This window comes from Homarus americanus, unplaced genomic scaffold (assembly GCF_018991925.1).
Source record: "Homarus americanus isolate GMGI-L3 unplaced genomic scaffold, GMGI_Hamer_2.0 scaffold32929, whole genome shotgun sequence".
Classification (NCBI taxonomy): domain Eukaryota; kingdom Metazoa; phylum Arthropoda; class Malacostraca; order Decapoda; family Nephropidae; genus Homarus; species Homarus americanus.
This window is the reverse complement of record NW_024737097.1, coordinates 9,322,700-9,348,580: the sequence shown is the minus strand read 5'-3', so window position 1 is coordinate 9,348,580 and position 25,881 is coordinate 9,322,700. Positions and strand designations below refer to the sequence as shown.

Sequence of the window (25,881 nt, the reverse complement as noted above, 5' to 3'; positions counted from 1 at the left end):
TAACAGTACTGCACTGTACACCAATGGAAATTTGATTTATGGAATTTTTTTTATTGCTGTTAATGGAGGCACTATTGTATATAAATTTCATACAGTAGAGTTGCAAAAATTTGCAATTTTGAAATTTGCTCAAGCAAAGTTGCAGGTACTGTACAGTATTTTCTCGATTTAACAAACTAATTTGAGCCACCCCTTTCCGCTAAATCAAATTTCTGTTCGTTTTGCTCGATTTAGTGAACTAGTTCACTAAATCGAGCGTGATTCCGTTAAATTCCACGCCAAATGCACCACTTGGTGCGTGGGGTTTGTTTACGTCCACTCTATCTGCGTTCTGCCGCCACCGCATGTGTTGTTCACTGCTACCTCTTGGTCAACTAACTACTGGGCTGAGACATCATGCCAAAAGTCTATCAGAAGTCTCAGAAAGGAAGTGGTGTGAGGGAGAAAGTCAAAAGAGTGTCTATCAATTGGAAAAAGTTTGGAAATAATAGAAAAAGTTGAAAACAAACACTGAACCCCCTAGTTTAAAGTAAGCCATGAATAATGTTACTAATGGTTCTATGTACAGTCGGGGTCAAAAGTCTTGAAAACTTGACAGTATTTGGCATGTAAGTACCCGGAGATCTAAGGTATTAAGGAGAGTTTTATCCCATTTTGTGGTTCAGGCATAATGTGATGACAAGTAGTGTTATTAGTATATCCCAATCATATATGTATAACTCAGAAGTAGATGCCAGATATTGCTAAGTGTTCAAGACTTTTGACCCCGACTGTACATATCATATGTCTGAAGTGTCTCCGCACAGTAGGTTTGAGCATATTAACGGAATTAATCTCGATTTAGTGAACTAGTTCACTAAATCAAGCGAAAAATAACAGAATTTTTTTTTTCTGCTAAATCGAGAGTGTACTGTACCTCTAATACTACCCATTTTTATTTATTTATTTTTTTTCAAATTTTCATAATTCAAGGCTAAGGTCAAATTCAGTTTTACCCCACGTGGGAGCTAGTTTATTGGGAACCTCTTTGCATCCTGTGCAAGGTGAAACAGAAAAGTGTTTACAGTACCCAACAGGGAAGCATGTGCGGTTCATGATTGCCTTCTTGACTCACGTGATTTTGGATGAAAGTGCCTGAATGGCTATGGATTATGTCGGCAAATTTCATATAGTGACAGGAGGATGAGTGCGTGGAGGGAGAATTCCCGACACAATTCATTTACTTATGGCAAAGCGTGGCAGGTCCCTCATAATGTCAAGTGTCAGGCCTGTCTCTTGGAGGAGGGATAATTTGTCAGGGCGGGAAAAGGTGTTGGTGATGGCTGGGTACCCGTAGGAGTAGGTCAGAGGGCAAGTGAGAATGGTAGTGAGGGAGGGTATGAGAGGTGGGTTGTCCACAAAGTTTATATATAGTGCTGCCAGGCTCAGGGTTGTCAATGTACTCTCAGGGTTATCTATAGCTCAGGTGCAGTCTCGTGTACACAAACTGTTGGGACTGAGTCAGGGGTTAATACTTTTTATGATGACTTGTCATTTCCGGTTGATGCATCACAGTGAGGCTGCAGCGTTTGACTCTCAGAGTCAATGCACTTGGTGAGTAAGTTCCAGCTTAGAGAGCTCAGCTGCAGGGTTTCCATTTGGTGTTTTTCATTACAGTACTGTACCAAATTCAAGGAAACTTAGTAATGAAAAATCTGGTTAGGTAATGATGATATGCTAAAAGAACCTGGATACAGTACAGTATGTATCATGGACAAAGTGTTTGGTAATTTCTGCTGAACTGTATGATCATACGTCAGAAGGGAAGGAGGAGGCAAGAAGGCCAGAGGCAATGCCTTGGCCACCCTGTACATCTAAACTGCCAGTGATTGTGTCAACAGATTTATTACATGCCAGTCATATCACTTAAGTTAAAGCATAATTACCGGTAATTTTTCCTTTATTGTGTGTTCATTTCCATGAAATTGAAAAAAAAAATAAAGTCAGTTTAGTAATGATAAAGATGGATTTGGTATAGTGGCTGCAAAATCAGAGTTGGCAACTGTGCCTCAGCCTCCCTCCCATACCCTCCTACGCAGTCCACACTCACTTTAGCGCAGTTGTCCTTTCAACCTACACCAAGGTTTCTACTACACTAAAATGTCTGAGCACCTACATCCTCAGCAGGACTTAGTAAGCACCGTACCAGTTCACCTTCATCCTCAGTAACACCCAAGAGAAAGTCCTACAAGACATTACTCTGGGGAAAAAAATTAAGATAATTAATGAAATCAAAGCCGGTGCTGCTGTGTCTGCTATTGCTCGTCACCTGGGATTGAATAAAAGCACGATAAAGAGTGTCCACCAAAAAGCACCTCAAGGCAACTGCATACCAAGAGATGGAAGTTGCAGATGCATAAGGCAGCAGTAAGTGGACCCATGATTCAAGAGGAAGCAGTTGATCTACAGAAGATCCTGGCCAAGCAGGAAAAATCACCATAGGATATGAAGTTAAAGGCGAGTCAAGGCTGGCTTCACAACATCAAGTGTGTGGACCAAAAAAATGTGAAGCTGTCTGGAGAGGCTGTGTCAGCAGATCACATTGCTATTAAGGAGTTAAGGTTGCACTATAGCATGCAATTGAGAAGGGTGGCTACATGTCTAACCGAGTGTAGAGTTGTGATGAAACCGGCCTGTACTGGAAGAAGATGGTGAACAAAACCTATATTATGAAGACTGAAGCCAAAGCACCAGGCTTCAAATCAAGCAGAACAGGCCAGATGAAGCAACTCCTCATCCATCATGCTGCCAAATCACGTGCTGTGAAAAATGTGGTGATGCCCATGCTCTCTGTTATCTGGCAATGAAACAAGAAAGCCTGGATGACATCAGATATTTTTGAAGACTGGCACATTTCCACTCTATTCCCTTCATTACAAATTTAACAAACAGTGCAACCTGGCCAACAAAGCCCTCATCATCCTAGACAAGGCCTCCAGCCATCCATATCGACTCAATGCCATCAAAGACGACATTTAATTTCACTTTCTGCTTCCCGTCATGTGCAACCCTTGGACCAGGAAGGCGCCGCTGTCTTCAAGAGGCTCAACCTGAAGGCGATGATTAAGCAGATGGCGAAAGCCTATCAAGATGAATGATCAGCTGAGTGTGAGGGACTTCAGGAAGTCTTACATCATTAAAGATGCCCTGTTCAACATTGGGCAGAGCTGGAAGGGAATCACTGAATACGCTCACAATGGTTTGTGGTGTCGAATTTGGCCTGAGGTTGAAGGAGCAGAAGCAGCAGGATGTTACTGAAATCCTCCAGCTAAGTCACCAGATGTGAGATGACCCCAGCTTCCAGGAGATCAACGAGGATGATGTGGAGGAGCTCATTGATACCATGAATAAGTGCCTCACAGCCAAGCAAGTGTTCCATATGGCAGAAAATGCAAAAAGGCACAAGGAGGAGGAGGAGGAGGAGGAAGCAACTGTGGACGACAGAAGAGTGACAGAAGAGTGATGGGACAGTGGCTGAGTCTGGCTGACCTTCAGTTGTTCAAGTACTACACGAATGAAGCGAAGTAACTCACCATGGAGAGGGCGATTGAAGTGATAGATAACATCCAACAGTGCAGTAGCACTTACAGCAGACTTCTGGACAAGGACTTGGCACGTCAGAAACATAGGGCGATCACCTCATACTTTGGCAAATATTTGTTAAAATCATTGTTTTTTAGTTTTGAAATACAGGCAGTCCCCAGCTTATGAATATCAGCACTTACAAATGGGTTCCCAATATATTTATCACAAAAATCTGTAACTAAAATCCCATTTTATACATTACAGTGAACCCTCGCTTTACGCGGTTTCACTTTACGCGTTTCTACATTTACGCGGTACCCTGCCAGAACCGGAATTCCCACTTTACACGGTGCATCTACTCATATACGCGGGTGAAGTATAATTTTTTTTATTTAGCTCATAAAATTCATACAAATTATCCGGCCAGAATATAATTTATATTGCTGGAATTCTTACAATTTGATGATCATTTTGAATATAAGCATCATAGATTTTGCATTAGACATACAAATTTTAGATCTAATGCAAGTATTTTGTTTACTCTGAGCAAATATGTTATCTTTTGTGCAAAATATATGACATGTATATTCAAAATATTCCTGGTCTTGCAAGGAATCCAGCAATGTCAATTATATTATCCTAACTTTAGTCTGAGGTATTATTTATTACTAAAAATGTAAATACAGTATTACCCCGCCTAACGCGGTTTCACTTAACGCGGTGCCTCGCCAGAAGCGAACTTTCACTTAACATGGATTTTTTCCACATATACGCGGTGAGTGTCCGGCTCGAGACGCTATTTTTAGATTTGCCCCACGCGCCACCCGCCTGTGCTTCTCGCCTCTCCCTCCTCCTCCCTCCGCTTGGGCAAGCGGCGCGGTAAGGTTGCGCAGTGTGTGTCTTTGTTGCGTTATCACTGACGTCATATGATGTATAGGACTGTGATTGGCCATGCATCCCTACCCCCCTCTGCTGCTAGCTGTAATTGGCTTAAAGTATTATGACGTGACCACCCGGGGGAGGGAGGGAGGGAGGGAGGGAGGGAGGAAAGACGACGCTTGACCTAGCCGCGGCAGTTTCATCCCTCAAGGCCACACCGTGTAAACGCGCATCCATTGGTCCGTAAAATGGCTTCCACCGGACCACCACCGCCACCAAAGAGAGACCTTTCCTTACCTGGACCCAGCGGCACTAAGCCAAAGAAGACACGACGTTCCTTAAGCTACGAGGTGAAGTACCAAATTGTTCAAGATTTGGAGAAAGGAACACGGCAAATTGATCTCGCGCGCCAGCATGGTGTCAACGAATCTACGATTCGCACGATCAAGAAGGATGCAGCCAAGATCAGAGCACATGAAAATCACAAAGTCTGCAGGTGCTTCATCTATCAGGTATTGCCAGAACAGGGTGCTGGCAAAAGTGGAAAATTTGCTGGTGAATTATTTGATTCGTCAGGCGCGACGCAACATGGCGGTGGACACGCGCTCAGTGCAGGAGTACGCACATGAGCTATACGCAGCAGTGTCACGTAAGCTGGGAATTGCAGAGCCCAAACCCTTCAATGCTTCCTCTGGTTGGCTGCATAGGTTTAAGAAGAGGAACAAGATCACCAACATCAACATTGGTGGTGAGGAAGCGAGTGCTGACCGTGTGGCGGCTAGAGATTTTCCTCCGTTCTTACGTGAGATTATGGAGGAAGGACAGTACACTGACGACCAGGTGTTTAACATGGACGAATCTGGTCTTTTCTGGAAAAAGCTACCTTCCAAGACCTTCGTTGTCCAGTCTGCCAGCAAGGTAAGGGGTCGGAAGTTGCAGAAGGAACGCATCACCGTCCTGTTTACCACCAATGCCTCCGGTACCTGTAAACCAAAGTTATCGGTGATTCACACAGCCCGCAAGCCGCACGCCTACAAGAATATGGACATGAACAAGCTTAATGTCCACTGGCTAACCGCACGTAAGGCGTGGATGTCCTCTTCTCTGTCCCTCTTCTGGTTTGACAACTGTTTTGTTCCTGACGTGAAGAAATTCTGCGAGCAACAGAATGTTTCATTCAATATTTTGTTGCTCCTTGACAACGCACCTGGACACTCGCCCCTACTTATGGATCGTCACCCCAACGTAAAAGTGGTCTTCCTTCCTCCCAACACTACGTCATTAATCCAGCCCATGGACCAGGAGTTGATCTGCAATGTGAAAGCTGCGTACTCTGCAAAGAAGTTCAAGCTCCTGAACGACTCTACCAACACCAAGGATGAGTTGCGTATGCTGGGTGACACCGACAGCGAGAGCAAAAGCGACGAGGACAAGGAACAAGAGGTGGCGGCTCAAGAACTTCTCGTCAAACAATTTTGGAAGAAGTTTAACGTTAAACAAGCTGTAGACTTCTTGGTGGAGGCATGGGATCTGCTGACTATTGCTACGATTCGTCACGCATGGAGACATGTGTTGCATGGCATACCAGGTGAGAGGAGGAGTGAACCTGTGACTGGTCAGGTTCAGACTGTTGCAGTAGCAGTGGACCTTGCCAGAGAAGCTGCGCTCAATATTACAGCTGAAGGCTTCTCCGAGACCACCAACGAAGACATCCTGGAGGTGATCAGAGATCCTGAAGTGACTGCCGACGAGATGTTGGAAGAAGAACACGCCAGTGAAGAGGAGGAAGAAGGTGCGTCATTCTCCGAAGAACCTAGTTTAAGTCATAGTGATATTAAGTGTGCCATAGAGTTTGCAGAGAAAATTAAGTCCGTCCTTTCCCGCGACAATGACGATGACCGCTATGAAGTCTTCCATACCCGGCTGGTGCAGGCTATGGAGCCGTACATCACGGTGTATCATGACAACATCAACGCCAGCCGTCAGCAAAGCATAACCGAGTTCTTCGCCCGCAACCCACCACAGCCAGCCCAAGCCAGTGATAGTGAAATTGAAGTTGACTTTGAGGGATTTGTCAGGGAAGCCCTGACAACTGTAAGTGACAGTGATGGTGATTCACCTAGTAATGGTGATTCACCTGAGGGCCAGTAATCTGCCCTCTGCCTCGGAACCAGCCTCCATCCCCGTATGCCGACCCATCTCTTCTACTACCGTAAGTGTTCCACCTAACTTTTAGTTTCTCTAACCTAACCTTTATTTTTCCTATGTTAACCTTTATTTTTCCTAACCTAACCTCTTCTATATTACTTGTTTTTTCATACCATCATAAAGTTAAGATAAAATTTTTACTACAACATAGTTATGTGTCGTCAAAAAGTGGAGTTTGGGGGTCGGGCTGGTTTCTATTGGAATTAATCCCATATGTTCTGTTGTTCACTTAACGCGGATTTCACTTAACACGGTACCCTCTGGGTTTTACTGACCGCGTTAAGTGGGGTACAACTGTATACTGTTATAACCCAATCATTTCTCTGGTAGGGAGGGAAGGTGGGGGTGAGGGGTAGGGAGGGAGGGAAGGACCCAGGGAGCAGGTGGGAAGAGGGGGGGGAGGTGGGGTATTTTGATTGACAGATAGTATTTCGCTAAGTATATTTTGTTTATTTATTGAAGATATTTGTTTTAGCTCATAAAATTCATACAAATTACCGGGCCAGAATATAATTTACATTGCTGGAATTCTTACAATTTGATGATCATTTTGAATATAAACATCATAGATTTTACATTAGACATACAAATTTTAGATCTAATGTAAGTATTTTGTTTACTCTGAGTAAATATGTTATCTTTTGTGCAAAATATATGACATTTATATTCAAAATATTCCTGGTCTTACAAGGAATCCATCAATGTCAATTATATTATCCTAACTTTCGTTTGAGGTATTATTTATTACTATACCTTAAAATCTAGTGGTTTTCCCCCAAACATTTCTCAGAGAGGGAAGAGCCAGCGAGTGTGAGAAGAGGGGGAGGGAGTTGAGTCCATTATTTGAATGGACATTAACTTGGCGACTGTATTTCTCTATTTCTCTTAAGTATTAATTGTGTGCATGTACCATCATAAAATTAAGATGGTATTTTTACTAGAACATAGGTATTGTGTCGGAAAAAGTGGAGTTTGGGGGTCAGCCGGTCTCTATTTCATTTAATCCCATAAGTTATGTTGTTCGCTTTACGTGTTTCTCGCTTTACGCGGGCCTCTGTGGGTTCAATTGACCGTGTAAAGTGAGGGTTCACTGTACTTTATATTGCTTAGCACCACTTAATTTACAATATTTTCATTATTTGTTATGTATGGGATGTTGCTGTTGCACTGTATGAGCAGGGATGTGCTTTAACCTAACATAAACTATGTAATAAACACTGTTCTAACTTATGAACAGATCGACTTATGAACAGGGTCCAGGAATGTAATCCATTCATAACTCAGGAACTGCGCAGTGAAATAAGAGATGTAAAATGTATTTGATACAAAAATTAACACAAAAATTTGAGTGGATTAGTCTGTCTCAATATAGTTGAGTCTGTATGACTGAAAGTGTCTGTTTGAATGATTATTAACTAAATTTGTGTTTTCTTGACTGCAGCTGCCACAGCGTGAGGTTCTGCTGGTGGTGGTGGTGCTGCTATATCTCCAGTTTGGTGCATTCAGCTCAGCAGGTGAGGGTGTAAAACACTGCTGTAGCTGTTGCAGTTTTGATATACGTGAAATAAGAGACGTAAAAAGTGTTTGATAAAAAAAAATAAAAAAAAAATAAGAAAGGATGTTTGACTAAATTTGTCTTTCCTTACAACAGTTACAGTAGCTTCGGGCAAGCTGGTGGTGCTGCTGAATACAGTGAAGTAGAAGTTTCTCTAAAATTTGGTGGATTCAGCCTATCAGATACTGATGTGTGAGGTGTTGCACAGCTGCTGCTTATAAGTTTAACTAGTGATACGTAAATAAGTGTCTGAATTTTAATAGCTGAGTGTTCTCAAGCGAATTAATGTGTTGCAAAGTAACTTCAAGTGAACAAAGGAAAATTAGTTTGTGTTTCAGTACAAGAAAATTAGGCATAGCTTAAAATATATTTTCTATTAACAGTGGTGCAAAAATTTCAACTCCCTCATGCTGCTGACCACCAGGAGGGTCCACCAACACCCCAGTCCCACCTTGTTGTTGGTGTACTGAACCTAACTCGTAAATTATCGCAACTCCACTGTATCCGTTTTTGTGCTGCCATCTGACAGATCTTCAGTGATTTTTTTCTAATGTTTAATGTATTATCTATACAATAATAGGACAATTTACAAAGACTCTTAGCAAGTCTTTGTAAGTTTAGTTGGAACTATCAATACTGTACTCAATACTCAATTAAAAGTAGGCATGAGCATTGACTGATGGGGACAGGGGGACAAACACATCCAATGTCTCACATTGCTTATGCTCTTTTAAAAATATTTACTCATTTGACAAACGGATTTTCAGTGTAAAATAAATAATCATTCTTATATTTGTAGCATCATTCATCAATCATATTAACAATTGTTTCATCTCATTCTCAGTCAAATGATTTCTTGGTCACTTCTGTAACATTAATCTTCCAATTAGTGTCACAAAATTATAAACATCTCCTGTTTCTATGTGTTTCTGAATCCCTTGAAAATTATTACTTTCCAATATTAGGTTACATATACTGAAGTACCTTAACATTATCCATCCAGAGAACTTTACAACAAAGTTTGAAACTCTTCATGAGAAGCTAAGAGAGGGTGAGTACAGGAAACCATTGCTAAGAACATCATCATATGAGACAAATAAATTAATGCACACTAATAAGACATGATTGGTGACACTCAATCAATGGAAAGTTAAAAACTACAAAAGCCCATCAGGCCACTGCCACTGAGCTGTATCAAGCATGCCACATTGAAGGGGACAAGTACCTGTAGTAACATCTACACTGAATGGCCAGGGTGTGAAAAGGAATTAAACTTTATTTGGTTAACACACTTAGTAGGGATTAAGGAACAGGAACTGAAATATTGAGAGAGTACTGAATAAAAACTAAATTATGAATGCACTGAGAAAAATAATGTACAATAAAATGAAACCTTGATAACTTGGCACATATGGGGCTCTGACCTTGGTGAATTATCCCAAATTCTGACTTATTCAGGCACTCTTCCCCCCTCCTACAAAAATACAACAATAAAAAATTATTGACTCACATACGTACGTATACACGTAATCAGTAAACTTCAAAAAGTAACACTTACCAGCACTACAGGGGAAGAATGAAGCATTGTAGTAGGCAAGAGGCATGGTAGGTGATTCAGGGGAATGGTAGGTGATGCAGGTGATGGAGGGGAAATGTTACATACTAAACAGAAAACAGTGCAGCACTTATGTATACAGTAAGTCCTCGCTTAACGCCGGGGTTACGCTCCTGAAAATGAGACGTTATACGAAACAACGTTAAGCGGATCAATTTTCTCCGTAAGAAATAGATAAAATATGGGAGTTACGTTCCTGAGCCTCCCTTTGCCCCAAGAAATACATTACATATACTGAACATCAATTCAAAACTCCTTGTGTGATGCCTGGTGAGGTGTTTGTATGCATTACTATAGTCACATTCATTGATATTTTATAAGAGAAAAAATCAAAACTCCTCTACATGACAGATAAATAAATACCACTAGGTAAACTTGGTTGGCCAGCGGGCTGGCGCCAGCTGTCATAATACATCAACTCCCCCTCCGCACTTCCGGCAAGATTGAAGGTGGTTTAGGCTTAAATTTTTATCTTATAAAATGGCAAAGACTAAAGTTAGCAGAATATAAATTATATTGCTGGGGAGGAGGGAGGTGACAGTGACACGTTTGACAGTTGGGGCCGAAGGTCTAATGAAGTATTTATTTGTTTATTTATTTCATTTAGATTGAGTTTTTGTTTTCTGTTTATAAAATGTGACAGAAGTGACCGGGAAGAAGATAATTTACATTGCTAGAATTCTTATAAGGTAGTGATTAATTTGAATATAATCATGCTATGGTTTGCACTAGACAAAAATTTTAGTAATCATTTAGTACATTGTTTTGAGTACATGTTCAGTACAGCTTTTCCCCTAGGACTGTGTAGCGTGTCCAAAGAAACATTAGGAGCGAATTTTAAAATATGATGCGCCAGATTGACTTGCGCAAAATAGGAAAGATTTGCTTTAAATTTAAAACATTGTCCTTAATTGTGGGTGTTGCTTTAAATCAACAATCTTAAATTGAATCTCTTTAAATCGACATTCTACTGTACTCTACATGTTTTTTCAACTTATTTTTCAGTAGATATAGTAACTTTCTTCATTTATTTTTACTCATTTACATGCACACACCATCCTAAATACATATATTGTTTAAAGGTAAAAAGTTGTCCAAGACAACTCAAACGACGTTGTACCGAGTAACCGGGACGTTAAACGAATTTTTGGTCTCTAAAGTATAGCAACGTAGTACCAAAACAACGTTAAGGGAGCCGACATTAAGCGAGGACTTACTGTACTACTGTAATTTGGTCACTTACACAAAATAAAGAATAAACTAAAAAAAAAATTATTGTTTTCTGTGTATAATTCAAGTCTGAGTATGTAAACTTTTTTTTTTACCTTTATCCTCTTCACCACTGATCAGCTCGTAGTGGGCATGCACCGGCTCCTGAATGTATCTGAACCTGCTCCAGTGTTGGTCAAGTCTGGTCTTGAAAAAGCTCACACTCGGTGCCGTCACAACACACTCTGGCAGATTGTTCCAAGAGTTCACAACTCTCACTCCGAAAAAGTTACTCCACAGAGTTTTCTGGACTTGCGGCTTCTTCAATCTTGAGCTGTGAGACCTTGTGGGGTGAGTGTCCGCCACCTTCAGGTAAGGGCACTCGACTGAGTAGTGCCCTTTGATATTCTTATACACCTCAATTAGGTCACCCCTTGCCTGACTGTAATATAAGCCAGGCAATTTCAGGCGCTCTAATCTCTTAGGGTAACTGAGGTGCTGTAGTGCAAGCACCAGTCTTGTGGCCCTCCTTTGGACATTTTCAATCAACTGGCATATCTCGGGAACCAGACGGGGAAGCACTTTTCTCTTAAAGATTGTTACAAGGGACGGACTGTCTAGATATCTGAACGACCTTCTTATAAGACCTAATAATCTAGTTACCTGATTTACCTTCTTCTCACAATGGCCCGAGAACTTCAGCTCTTTGTCAACATACACACCCAGGTCATTTTCACATTCAGTCTCAATTAATGCAGTTTCATCGTCCCGCTGGAACATATGATACGCCTCCTTACCGTTGGTATGTCCCAGGTTCATCCTCTTACACTTTGTGACATTGAATCTTCTGCAGGTCTTCACAGTCTACTTGGTTCTTAATTTCCCGAAAAAACTTGGCGTCGTCCGCAAACATTTGTATGGAGGAATGTACAGCTTCAGGTCATTTATGAAACAAACAAACAACAGGGGGAATATAATTTACATTGCTGATATTCTTATAAGATAGTGATTAATTTGAATATAATCATGCTATAGTTTGCATTAGACAAAAATTTTAGTAAGACAGGTACATATGATGATTTCATGCCATTTATCACCACACATTGCTTGCGGTCATGTAGAAAGTCTCCGATCCACGCTAGAACATTTCCCTGAATACCGTGCACTCCCAGTTTAATTTTCAGCCTCTCATGGGGTACACTGTCAAAAGCCTTGACAAAATCTATATATTGTCGATATTAACTCCCTGTTCCAGAATTTGGGTCCAAATATCCAATACCTTGAGCAATTGTGTTAAACGGGAGCGCCCTGGCACAAAACCGTGTTGGCAATCCTTTACAAGGTTGTTTCATAGTAGATGTTCCAACGCGGCATCTCTGATAATACTCTCAAGTACTTTACATATTATGCTGGTCAGGCTCACTGGCCAATAGTTATTCGTGGAGTGACGATCACCCTTCTTGAAGATAGGACTCACATGAGCTATTTTCCAATCACTGGGGACCTTTTGTTCATCCAGGCATTTACAAAAAAGGATCTTCAGGGGCTCGACAAGCTCGTTGCACAACTCTCTTAGCACTCTGGGATGCACCATGTCAGGGCCGGGACTCTAATGAACCTTTAGCTTTGACAGTTTATTTCTTATAACATCTTCTGTTAACACAATGTGGGTCAGTGCTGTGTCGAACTGTCTGTCCTCAAATGCAGGAAGATTAATCGCATCCTCTCTTGTGAACACCGAGGAAAAGAAGCCGTTCAATGCCTTAGCTTTATCCTGGTCAGAATCTGCGTAGCTACCATCTCCAAGGCTCAGGTCCAATACTCCTACTCGCGTTTTTAATTTCTACTTTGTATTGCGGTAAAACACCTTTGGGTTTGACTTGACCTTGCTTGCAACCAGCCTCTGGAACTACTTTTCAGCCCTTCTACACTCTGCCTTTGCTTGGTTCCTAGCTCTTGCATACATCTTCCTGTCCTGCTCATCGTTTGACCTTGAATTTTTTAGTTTTCTTCTTAACTTTGTTGACTGCCACATGGTTCATGTGTAGGGGTCCCCTTGTATTCCGAGAGGCACTGGGTTTGGTCTTGGGTATATATTTATCGATCAAATGGGTCACTCTACTAGCTATGATATTCAGCGAAGTATCTGCATTCTTATTCCTTAGCGAGTCAGGCCAATTGATACCCCTCCTATCTCATCCCATCGTAATTTTCCTTGTAATATTTGCCCCCTGGCCTGGTTTTATCGCGAACTAAAAAACAGTTAAATCTGAATGACAACAATATATGGTGACTGGTGCGAACTGGGGCAAGGTGTTCCAGTTTGGCCACCATACCCTCCTCGTTTGTTATGATGAGGTCCAGTGACTTGGGTGTTTGCTCCCCTCTGTAGTGTCGGGTCTTTAACATGCTGGAACAGAAATTATCTCTCAGAGTTTCTACAAAAAGAGTAGCGGGGTTATTAAAATCATTCGGCGTGAACTCATTTCTCCGGTCGATGTCATCATAGTTAAAGTTCCCCATGATAAGGAGGTGGTTAATGTTGAGCATCACTGCATTGTCTATTAGAGCTCTTAAGTTCCTTTGGTTTAGTAAGCTACAGTTTGGGGATCTGTTAGATACACCCAACAATAAATAAAAGTCCTTCCTTTAATTTAATTTTACACCACTTGGACTCTTCAAAAACATCCTCTCCCTGTACCCTCGCCTGGCTGGCTCTAAGGTCTTGCATAGATAACATTATCCCTCTTGCAAGTCTTTTGAGAAAGGTTCATAAATAAGTCATATCTGTCAATACTGAACCCACATTCCACTGGGTCGATACTCCTGTTCTTGTACAACAGTTCTTCAACTCCCACTATACCGGGTTGGTGTACCTTCAGTAGTATTTCAAACTCTCTTATCAAGGAACTTGTCAGTACAGTATTAGTGTACATGACATTCAAGCCGGAGTTTGTTCTCGGTAACGTCTCTGCTCTTGGTAGTAACTCCGGCCCCCCACCATGCTCAGAAGCTGCAGTATTTGCTAAATACACTGTATTTGGCAGGGTGAGGTTAGACATGTCATGGTTTACATGGCGCTCACCTCCTCCTGGGTGGGAGGTAGAGTGGGTGGAGGGTGTACCGCTGCCCCCTGGCTCTGTGTTGGCGCTCTTGCTTCCACTACCCTCCCCCTGGATATAACCCATATACACCCGTCCTCGTTCTTCCTCGACTCCTCTGCTTCAAATCTTGTAGGAGCTTCTTGTGCTGTTCCCTCTGCATTACCATGCGATCGGGTGAATGAATACATTCCGAAATGCCTCGCTCCTTGGTAAGTTTTTTGACTGCTGAATAACTTCCCATTTCTTCTCCTCACTCACTTGTGTGATCCTGAGGGGGCGAGACTTGTCCCCCTGCCTTTGTCCCAGCCTCCTTACATCTTGAGGGGGAGATGGCATCTTCAGAACCTCTGTACAAATATTCTCAAACTGCAACTTATCGTGTGTTTTTCTACTCTCAGCTTCCTCCGACTGACTCTCAGAGACTCCATAAACTATTATGTTGTTCCTGCGTTTGAAATGTTCCCGTTGTTCCTCCTCTCCCCTAACAGTCGGTCTGCTAGTTGCCATCTCTTTGACACACTTCTTCAGAGTCCCTACCTGCTGTAGAACCTGTTCTGATCCTGCATTTCTCTCTGCCACTTTCTGTGACCCTGCTAAGGCCTGAGCATAACTCCTCTTCACTACCACCTCCATTCTATCGGCTACTTCCTCAGTCTAAGCAAGGATCTCTTTCCCAACTTGTTCTAGTTTGGCAACCAGCAAGGATCCAGTTTCATTTATTTTTGTCCGTAGGAAATTCATTCCCCTATGGCTTGCAATCGCCTCTTTCACCTTGATTATGCAGTCAGGGCAATGCCAGCAACAGCCTTCTTGCCTTACCGCATTCAGCAACGTCTTAAACGTTGTATTGCTCAGGCCCGTACAATCTACATCCGACGTCGTCATGCAGTAATTACATGTCAACAAACTTCCTGGTGCTGCTTCAGCCCCCGATTCCATACCCCTCATGGTTGTTGCTGTTGGGGAGGGGGGGGGTACAGACTTTGTATGGATCTACTCAGCCTTAAGCCCACCAGTTTACCAGGTGATGGAATCCTAATCGTCGGCTTAATAATAATAATAATATTGATCTTTATTATTACCATGATAATTGCTTCTAATCTGTCTTGGTAGCAGGGCTTTAGCGTCAAGGTCCTTTCAAAAGCCCCGCAGGCTCGCTGCCTGCGTATAGGCTGCCATGACAAGTGTCACCCATTGGGCTAGCGCAATTATTTTCTTCTGACCGAGGAATTTACCCCTCAGTGGGATGACTTCCTTTATAATCCTGTCTACTAATTGAAGTCTAAGTGAAGGGAGATGTGGGAGTGCTCATGCCCTTATGGCAATTCAATGTTATTTAAAAAGAAAGATAAAAAAATAATCACTTCGCTGCCTTGTGCTGGTCTTAACCTCCCTGGCACTCTTGTGCGTCCAGTGTTGCCGCCCAAGACAGTTTTTTTTTTCAGTTCTTCTCAACGAGTTGTTGATATCTATGTACTATCCCTATGTACTCTGTATCTTGCTATGAATGACAGATCAAATGCCCATTCAGTTCTTTAGAAACACAGAAAAAAAATTCTTTGGGGCGACAATAAAATGCTGTTCTAGATAACCAGGCTTGTTTTTTTAAACTATTATTTACTTTTATTTTCTTTTTCAGTTCTCATCAACGAATATATCTCTTTGTGATATCACTATGTACACTGTATCTCCCTATGAATGGTGGATGTAGACACAATTTCAGTCCTTGAGAAAGCACACACACACAAAAGAAAACAAACTTCTTTGTGGCACCCATAATACGACTTGGTTACTGTTGGCAGTGGTGCCTGATTTCTTGCCCCAATTTGATCTTCACTTCAAGTTATTTGCAACCTCATCCACAGTCAATGATGTCACTATGAACTGTTTTAACTAAAGGCACAATACTACGCGAATAACATTAAAAATCCTACATCGATTTGCACATTCACGTCATTAAGACGATCTTCATGCTCTTGTGTAATCACTGTCTAATTTCTGCCACTCATCAACGAAGGCCCGAATGCCAACACGCTTTGTTACAGAGACGCAACATGACCCGAACCACACAACCTAACTCGCCACAGAACAAGAGTAAATATTAAAATACAGTACTCTAATGTAAGTTAGAAATAAAGAAAATATAATATAACTATAAAATAAGAAAAATGAAGAGCATAGATGCGTGTGTGTGGGGTGAACGTATGTGAAGGCCATTCAGTGAGCTGTACTGTGTGACTGAATCACCCTCCTCCCTCCTTCCCATGTGATGTCATGGCGCGCACGCACAACATTCATACTTCCCAAGCTCACCTATGCCTCCCCCACCTGGTCTTCCTCCCTAAATGCCACACAATGTAAACACCTAGAAAAAGTGCAAAAGAGGGCATGCAAGATTATTCTCTCCCCTTCCTACTCCACATATCGGGAAGCGCTCAACACACTGACCCTTTCGACTCTCACTGACCATCACCACGACCTCATCTGCAAGTTTGGTAGGAAGCTTCTACACCATCCTCGACACCGGCTCCTACTACCACCTGAGATCCCTAGTCCGAGAATTGCTGTTCGACACCGCAACCGCATCCAGCCCATACGTGCACGAACTGATAGCTATAAGAACAGCCCAGTCCCAACCATTGTAAAAATTATCAATAACTTGTAATAAATCAGTGTATTCACTCCCAGTAAACACTACTCCTTGCACTGTCACTATGTTGAAATGAACTGTAGTTTGAGCTTTTCCCCATCTAGTTATTATATGTCTTATTTGTGTCACTTATGTTACTTGTATATTATTTGTAATTCGAAACCCATTCCCCAAATATGTAACTGTATATTTTCAGCCTTCTGGCTGCCAAGCTCTTTCAATAAACCGTTAATTATTATTATTATTATTACACACACACACACACACACACACACACACACACATCTCAGTCAGCTGGTTGACTCCACTGAACTTGACTGCCTGGCTGAACTGTGGCATCAATTAGATGAAGATTTGAGTATGGTATGAGCTATTTTTTTTACATAAAATATGTGCTATTGTATTTTATGATATGCTATGTATTAATTTTATTGCTTACCACAGTAATTTTTGTTTAAAAAGCAGTTATAGCGCTACAGATGGCAGACACAAAAGTAAATGACTTCAGTTGCTGTCAGATTGTTGGACTAAATTAAAATTTTACCAAAGGGGACAAAGTTGGGAAATTTTTAAGATTCAGATACTGTAGTTGGAATTAAGATTTAATGAACTGTACTGTAAATTAAATAAAGTCTGCGACACTGGATTTACCGTATTAGTGGTGACGTCCTGCTTACAGTGGCTGGCCTGAGATGAATGGGGGAGGTTGTTGGGTGTTACTGGGTTAGTACTGCAGGAACCAAATTTTACCAGGGAGTGCTGAACATTAATTCTGGTGCCCTAGATACTATGGTGCAATGTATAGTACTTTATACCCAATATTGGGGTGCTACAGCACCCTCTCTTCCCATGTACTGTACTGGGTGGAGTGAGCCAGCACACACAAACATCAGACTGACCAAGCATGGAGCCCAGCATGGTGAGTGTTACCCACACGGCCCAATACTGTATGCTGAGATTTTCCCAGATAATCTTATGTACCTCGGCATTTCCTGAGTTAATTAATTATAAATTTTGAGACCGAATATGTGCCGAATTATATGAAATCCCGAGATATTGAATACCGAGTTAACAAGGGTTTACTGTATTAAAATTTTCATGTAAAGTATTTGAAATACTTACAATACTTACACTGAAAAAATAATGGAAAATATTATATATTCCCATGTGTAGTATTTGAAATACTTACAAAATTTGTTAGTCATAGAATGAAGTTCCACAGCAGATGGTCCTCCCACACTAAAAATTGAATTTAGCCGACATTTTATACATCATATACACAATATGACAAAGCCAAAGGAAACTGAAATTAATAAAAAAAAAAAAAAATCAATGAATGAGATAATGATGTCATTAAACACTTCAAACTTTCTGCATAATGTACTTTAATAAATTTGGTGATGTGTGAGGGTAGAATAGGATAAACGATGTATAAAAAAAATTGAAGATGCTAAGTTAAGAGGGTTGGGCAGGATGTAAAAGGATGTTGACAAGTCACACAGCAGTGGGAGAACACGACTTGGAAGAATATGGCTCATAAAATGAAAAGCTGAATTGATTGTTTTCTTTTAACAAATTTGCCTCCAGTAATTTTTTACAATTATGAGGGAGAAGATGTAAGGAGTACTGTACCTAAGTTGAGGTGGGTGGAGGGAACAGTGAAGGAGAACATGTGTAAGAGAGGAGCAAATATGAAGGGATACACTATGATGAGTTACTGTGAAGCTTGGACAAGACTGCACTAATAACTTTGCTACAGTTGTAACTGTGTACTGTATGTGCCTTCCTCATAAAAAATTTTTGGCATAAAAAGTAAGTTTTTACTGGTGATTTGTACACGTTTGGAATCATTAATGCATGGCAATCATAATAAAATTATTAAATCTACATGTAAGCACGAGTATAATACAAATTGTAGTGCATGGCTGCCACTCAAGCTCCCAAATGGGAATATTCTTCGCTCAAAGTTAATGGTTAATGTCCATTCAAATAATGGACTCAACTACCCCCCCCCCCTCCCTCTTCCCAGCTCGCTGGCTCCTACCTCTCTGAGAAATGTTTGGGTGAAAACACTAGATTTTAAGGTATAGTAATAAATAATACCTCAGACTAAAGTTAGGATAATATAATTGACATTTCTGGATTCCTTGCAGGTCAGGGAATATTTTAAATGTAAACTTCATATATTTTGCACAAAAGATAAAATATTTGCTTTGTGTAAACCAAATTATTACAGAAGACCTAAAATTTGTATGTCTAATGCAAAATCCATGATGTTTATATTCAAAATGATCATCATATTGTAAGAATTCTACCTATGTAAATTATATTCTGGCCGGGTAATTTGTATGAATTTTATGAGCTAAAACAAATATCTTCAGTAAATAAAAAAAAAAATATTCTTCACCCAGACACTATCTGTCAATCAAAATACCCCCCCTCCGTCTCCCCCCCTCTTCTCACGCTCGCTGGGTCGGTCCCTCCCTCCCCCCCCACCCTACCTTCCACCTTCCCTCCCTACCAGAGAAATGTTTGGGAGAAAACAGTATATTTACATTTTTAGTAATAAATAATACCTCAGACTAGAGTTAGGATAATATAATTGACATTTCTGGATTCCTTGCAGGTCAGGGAATATTTTGAATGGAAACTTCATATATTTTGCACAAAAGATAAAATATTTGCTTTGTGTAAACCAAATTATTACATTAATCTAAAATTTGTATGATCTAAGGCAAAATCCATGATGTTTATATTCAAAATGATCATCAAATTGTAAGAATTCCAGCAATGTAAATTATATTCTGGCCGGGTAATTTGTATGAATTTTATGAGCTAAATAAAAAAATTATACTTTACCCGCGTACAGTTGTACCCCGCTTTACGCGGTTTCACTTAACGCCATTTCTCATATACGCGGTGCCTCGCCAGAACCGAACTTTCACTTAACGCGGTTCATCTACCCATATACGCGCAGAGTGTCCGGCTCGAGACGCTATTTTTAGATTCGCCCCACCCGCCACCCGCTGCTCCCGCCTGCCTCGCCTCTCCCTCCTCCTCCCTCCCTCCTGCCTCCCTCCGCCTGGGCAAGCCGCGCTGTAAGGTTGCGCAGTGTGTGTCTTCTACTAATGTAAGTGTTACACCTAACTTTTAGTTTTCCTAACCTAACCTTTATTTTTCCTAACTTAACCTTTATTTTTCCTAACCAAACCTCTTCTATATTACTTGTTTGTTCATACCATCATAAAGTTAAGATAAAATTTTTACTACAACATAGTTGTGTGTCGTCAAAAAGTGGAGTTTGGGGGTCAGGCCAGTCTCTATTGGAATTAACCCCATATGTTCTGTTGTTCACTTAACGCGGTACCCTGTGGGTTCAATTGACCGCGTAAAGTGGGGTACTACTGTATATGAGTAGATGCACCGCGTAAAATGAAATTCTTGTTCTGGCTAGGTACCGCGTAAAATGAAATTCCTGTTCTGGCTAGGTACCGCGTAAATGTCGCGTAAAGCGAAACCGAGTAAATCGGGGTATTACTGTACATAATGTGTTCATAAATGTTTATTATTTTCGAAATTAATATGAAATTATAATGTAAATTATTGCTTAAATCTAATGCATAAAAATATTACATATTTGTATTTATTTTTTATTTTTTTACATATATAAATGAATTTCCTTACTTTCATGTTTCTAAATGTTGGAGCACTTAGAGATATTTTTCCCCCCTCCCGCCCTTTCCCCTCCTCCCCTGTGCCCCACAGTGCCGTACTTAGCGTGAACAAGGCAACTAAATCTAGTTTTAGTGGGAGCACAGGTAGTGAGCACTTGTGAGGGAGATGAGTGGTCATGAGGTAAGCCACGCTGCGATGCCTGAGATTCCACATGAACAAAACTTAATATATTTTTCCTTCTGGTCCCAACGACATGCCAGGCAGTTCCTTATGCAGTAAGACTGCTTGTTGAAAGGCCAGACAAACTATCACCTGCACTAAAAGGGCCATAGACACTGGGAGAGGCCTCAGGAAGCACTATCATCATCCATATGATCCAATCTCCTCGTACTTTTTACGTTTTCTCACCACCTTCTCCAGCAATACGAGGTGTGGTTCAATCCTATCATAACACTGTTATCAATAAATTAAATCACTGTAATGAACAAGAAATCAGCACAAGCCATGAGAAAATGGTGGGAAATGTGGGTCACAATTACATCCTGTGCTGTTAAACCACAAAGGGCAACTGGTTTGGTCACTCACGTAACCTTAAAGGCAGTCTACATAGGTGCCAGATCACACTGACATTGCCAAAAGTCTTGCGTATCTAACATTCATACGCAGACAAAGATATTTTATTGTAATTTTTAGTTCATATGCAAATTTGCATATGAAAACCCCAAGAGTGTTAAACAATACAGAGAGATGAAAGTAATGTAAAAAATGGGACTTTGGATACAGAAATTTATGAAGAATATATTTGGATCCCATTCATAAGTGCAGGTGTCCATAAGTTGGGCATTCATAACTCGGGGACTGCCTGTAGTGTTGAAGATTATCTCTGGGCATTTACAGAAATAAAAGGGGGTATAATTTTCCAATACACTTAGGCAGATGTGTGGTTCGTATATACACTTAAGAAATACATTTTCAAAACTTTCATACAACAGAAAGGACAAAATAATTCCTGGAAGAACTTTAAGATAAGCATTGATCAATACAAGACAGTTTTCAAATTTACCATCATTCTTAGAACTACAAACACCTCAGTGCAAAGCTGTGTGAGGCATCTGAGATTCTTCACAGTGTGAGTCTACTCCTCATCCATACCATAACTGTGCTTTACTTGCCACTAGTGCAAACAATGTCTTTTTGTACAAACTGTAGAGATGAGTAAGTATATGTATAATCCAGCCCTCAACAGATGCATAAATGATTAAACCTTAGGCCCCGGGTGATGTTCCAGAACGCGTGCCTTTTCCCGCCAGTTTAAATGCCCAGCTCGGGTTATCAGGTTCTAGTGTGACTAATTTGCCTGTCACGCCACACCTCGGCCACAGGGAAGCTTCCTGAACGTAATTACCTACTTTTGTCTGTTTCATTTTCATTGTTTGTCCATTTTATAATGTTGTATCAAAGTAATATTGCTAAAAGTAGTGTAGTTGTATTGTAGGGTAATATTACTGGAAAATAATGCTTTGATTACATGCATTTATTTTGGAATTATTATTATTTTATATATTACTTGGTATACCAAACACAAAGGCAACCAGAGAGCTGGCGACAGACTGCTGTGTGTCGCCAAGCAGTTTTTATGAAAAATAATGCAAAAAAAATTCTAAATGAATTATTTATAGGAGATAAGTATTATGATCAGTTAATATATGCATTATTGGCCACTTTGGACACAAAAACGGGCTAAAAATAGCCCTCTTATCTCCCACCCTCTTACGCGCGGTCAGAGGGAAGCTTCATGGTAAATACTGTAACTTCTTTTGTTTGCTTATTTCCATTGTTTGTCTATTTTATCATGTTGTATCAAAGTAATATTACCAAAAGTTGTGTAGTTTTATATTAGTTTAGTAGTATTAGATGCTAATGCTAAGATTATGTTATAAATGTATTTATTTGTGGAATTATTATTCCGGTAATTATTTGTATGACCTACGTGGTCTCCCAAACATAAAGCCTGACAACAGACTGGGTGTGTGTATCGCTGAGAACTTCTATGAAGAGTAATGCAAATAAAATAAAGTTCAAATTAATTATTTATAGGAAATAAGTATTATGATCAGTAAATAAATGCATTATTGGCCAACTCGGACACAAAGGCAAGCAGGAAAATGACCCCTAAGTGTGTAGTGACAGCGAGCGCGCAATGTAGAAAAAACTTTCCCCTTATTTGTCTCATCACCGAGGCGCCATGGAAGAATATACAGGGACAATGTATAGTTTTCTTGCGTATATTTTATTGTTTTATCATAAATAAAGGTTAAAAATAATTTTTGGAAAAATAGACTTTTCTCGTTTTACCCCACATGGGGGGGTATGGCCGGCGGCACCCTAGCCCAAGGCGTAAGAGTTAAGTATAACATTAAACAGATGGAATGAATGAGGTCTGATAAATAAATAAATAAAAACACACACACGCATGTACACACACATAAAAGTGAGATAACATGACTGATATACACCTCATAAGTATGACTCCTAGAGAATGGGTACACATACCAAGGCTAAGATGGTACACTCCTTTTGTATAATATTGTAAGTTCAGACAATTAGGACAAACTCCATGAACTGAACACCCTAAGAACTGAGATCATTTCCATGGATGAGATACACTTTATGAAGGAGATAATAGAACGTACTGTATTCAGAAATAGTCTACATGAGATGTTATACCTGAAATTGTCCAAATATTAATTTTAAGTCCAGGACAATGAATGCCACCATCTTTGATGAGTAGATTGACTGCAACTGTAGTCTTTATCTACAGTTCTTCCTATATGAAAAAAAAAAAATCAAACAGTTCAAATTTAAAGCTTTATTACAAAGACGAGAATTATTAAGAAACAATGGAATTTTAAACCTTCCTTTGGATTCCAACATGATGATTAATGCTGCCAGTACTTGCACATTTGTGTAACCATCTCTGTCACTGAGATGTGGTGCTTTGCATTCAGCAGTAATACATCACTAGACATGAGTTTTACACAGAGTATAAAAACTGAAATATATATTATTCATCTGTAAACTCCAACCTATAAGTTTTAAAAAATTTGCTTCAACTGAAGACACGCTGAGTTCTGATATGAATTTATGAAAGCAGGCAATATAGTAATTGGCTTAAATGCAATCACATAATATTACAGGGTATTATTATAATATACAGTTGAGTCTGGAATTACGCGGTTTTTGTTTATGCGTTTTGTCATTTACGCGGTGCCTTGCCAGAATTGAAATGTTTTAATTACGTGGTAAATTTGGTCATTTACGCGGAGAGCAGCTGGCGGTCCAGCCGTGTGCCATTTTGGATTCAAACCTCCCGCCATCTCACCGCCATCCCGCCATGCCTGACCACAAAAGAGGGGAGGCGGCGCGGGGAGGGGTGCGCAGTATGTCGCTGTTGCATTATCAGTGACGTCATATGACGTATCGGACTGTGATTGGGCCATGCATCCTTACCTCCCTCCTCTGCTAGCTGTGATTGGTTTAATGTAATATGACGTGCCCTGCCACGGGAGGAAAGAAGTCGCTGACCTAGCAGGGTCTGTCTCATTGTTCTCAGTCCGCGTATACAGTTCTCTCTTGTGCCCGCTATTCCCCTCACAACTCACAATGGCTTCCGCGGGACCCCCACCACCAGAGAAAAACATTGAATTACCTGGACCAAGCCATGATAATGTGAAGGAAATCATCGAATTGGGGGAGAAACTTAAGCTCATCCTTGACAACGACCCAGACAAGCATCGGTATGAAATGTCTAATAACCATCTGACAAAATTTATGAAGCCGTATATCCAGATCTATCTCGACAACATCAATGAGGACTTCCTCGCCCGCAACCCACCACAACCACAGCCAGCCCAAGTCAGTGATAGTGAGGATATGGACTTTGAGGGGTTTGTCTGGGAGGCCCTGCAAACCTCTGCGAGTAGTGAAAGTGATTCACCGGAGGGCAACTAATCTGCCCTCTGCCTCGGAACCAGCCGCCATCCACGTGTGCCCAGCCAGCTTTTGTACTAACGTAAGTGTTAAAAAACCTAATATTATTGATATTTCTCTTAATTATTAATTATGTGTGCATACCATCATAAAATTAAGATGTTATTTTTACTACAACGTGCGTATTGTGTCGGGAAAAAGTGGAGTTTGGGGGTCGGCCCAGTCTCTATTTCAATTAATCCCATATGTTCTGTTATTTCAATTACGCGTTTCTCGTTTTACGCGGTACTCCACGGGTTCAATTGACCGCGTAAATGAAGACCCAACTGTACTGCACAGTACATATAACAAACCCAGAAATACAAATAGAGTGAACACACTTGTTTTATCGCAATGTTTGAGTCTGAATAGTTAATGCTGAGATAATTGCTGAGAACATGGCCTAGGCATACAGTACAGGTATCCCTCGCTATACAAATGTTTGAGATACAAAAATTTACCAATACGAATTTCCTAAATTACCCCTTTTTCGTGTTACGAAAGCTTCCCCCGTTTATATGAATTTGGGTCCTGGCAAAAATTCATATCACACATTCCCGGGAGTCAGCCGGGGCAGCCACATCCCCCTAGCACTCACCCTACCAGGCTGAGGTAGGAGTTATGCTACGGTTATTTTTGTTCAATCCAGAATTCAACGTCTAGCTTTATACCTAGGTATGTTACTGCCTAGCATTAACTCGCCAGGCCAACATACAGGCAATTAAAACATCTAATAATTACTTAAATATGTAATATTAGGAGGACACGTCGCTACCTGACATTTAATTGCAATTCTCAAAACCCCCTCCCACACCCTCTATCAAGTGCATTGCTACCGTCATCTTCTTGCCTCGCGAATCAGCTGTAAATACACATGGTGAGGAAATCGACTGACTTTTATTTTGATTATGTCTCTCAGATATTGTGTTTGGGGCAATTTTTTATACGGTCTGCTCAAGAATGGCGACCGTGGCTCTTCTTCTATCTAGGAAGACGGTAGATCCTTAGTGACTAATTTCCTCTGATTTCAAGTCACTTAGTGAATGACGTTGTTTTATGCCCTTCCGGGCTCGTCTTCACTGAAAGAATTAATATACTGTATAGATATATATACTGTATATAAATTTTTTCATTGTCCCAATTATACACGTGCAAGTAATGAATACCATGATATATGTGGCCATCCCTCTCCCATTTCTCATGTTCGTTCACAAAACTTTTCAGGCTTCCGCCCTGGGTTTTCTGATTATTCTCAGCAAGCAGGCCAGAGGTAAGTCTTCATAGCTCTATTTTATTAATGTCCTCAGTAGAGGATTCAGCCTACCCAGGCGAACTTTACCGAGGCTGCTAGTAATAGTGATCCTTCCGGACACTGACCTTCCGGTCTTACTAG

General features: G+C 40.7%; 1 protein-coding gene across 1 annotated transcript in view; it reads right to left on the bottom strand.

Annotated features, from left to right (window-relative positions):
- Window positions 1-3,666, bottom strand: part of LOC121873108 — a 29,627-nt gene extending 25,961 nt beyond the window's left edge. The window contains exon 1 of the mRNA XM_042376419.1: window positions 3,573-3,666. Within this exon, the coding sequence (XP_042232353.1) occupies window positions 3,573-3,666 (94 nt within the window). The remainder of the gene's footprint in view (window positions 1-3,572) is intronic.
- Between the last annotated feature and the right edge of the window lie 22,215 nt (window positions 3,667-25,881).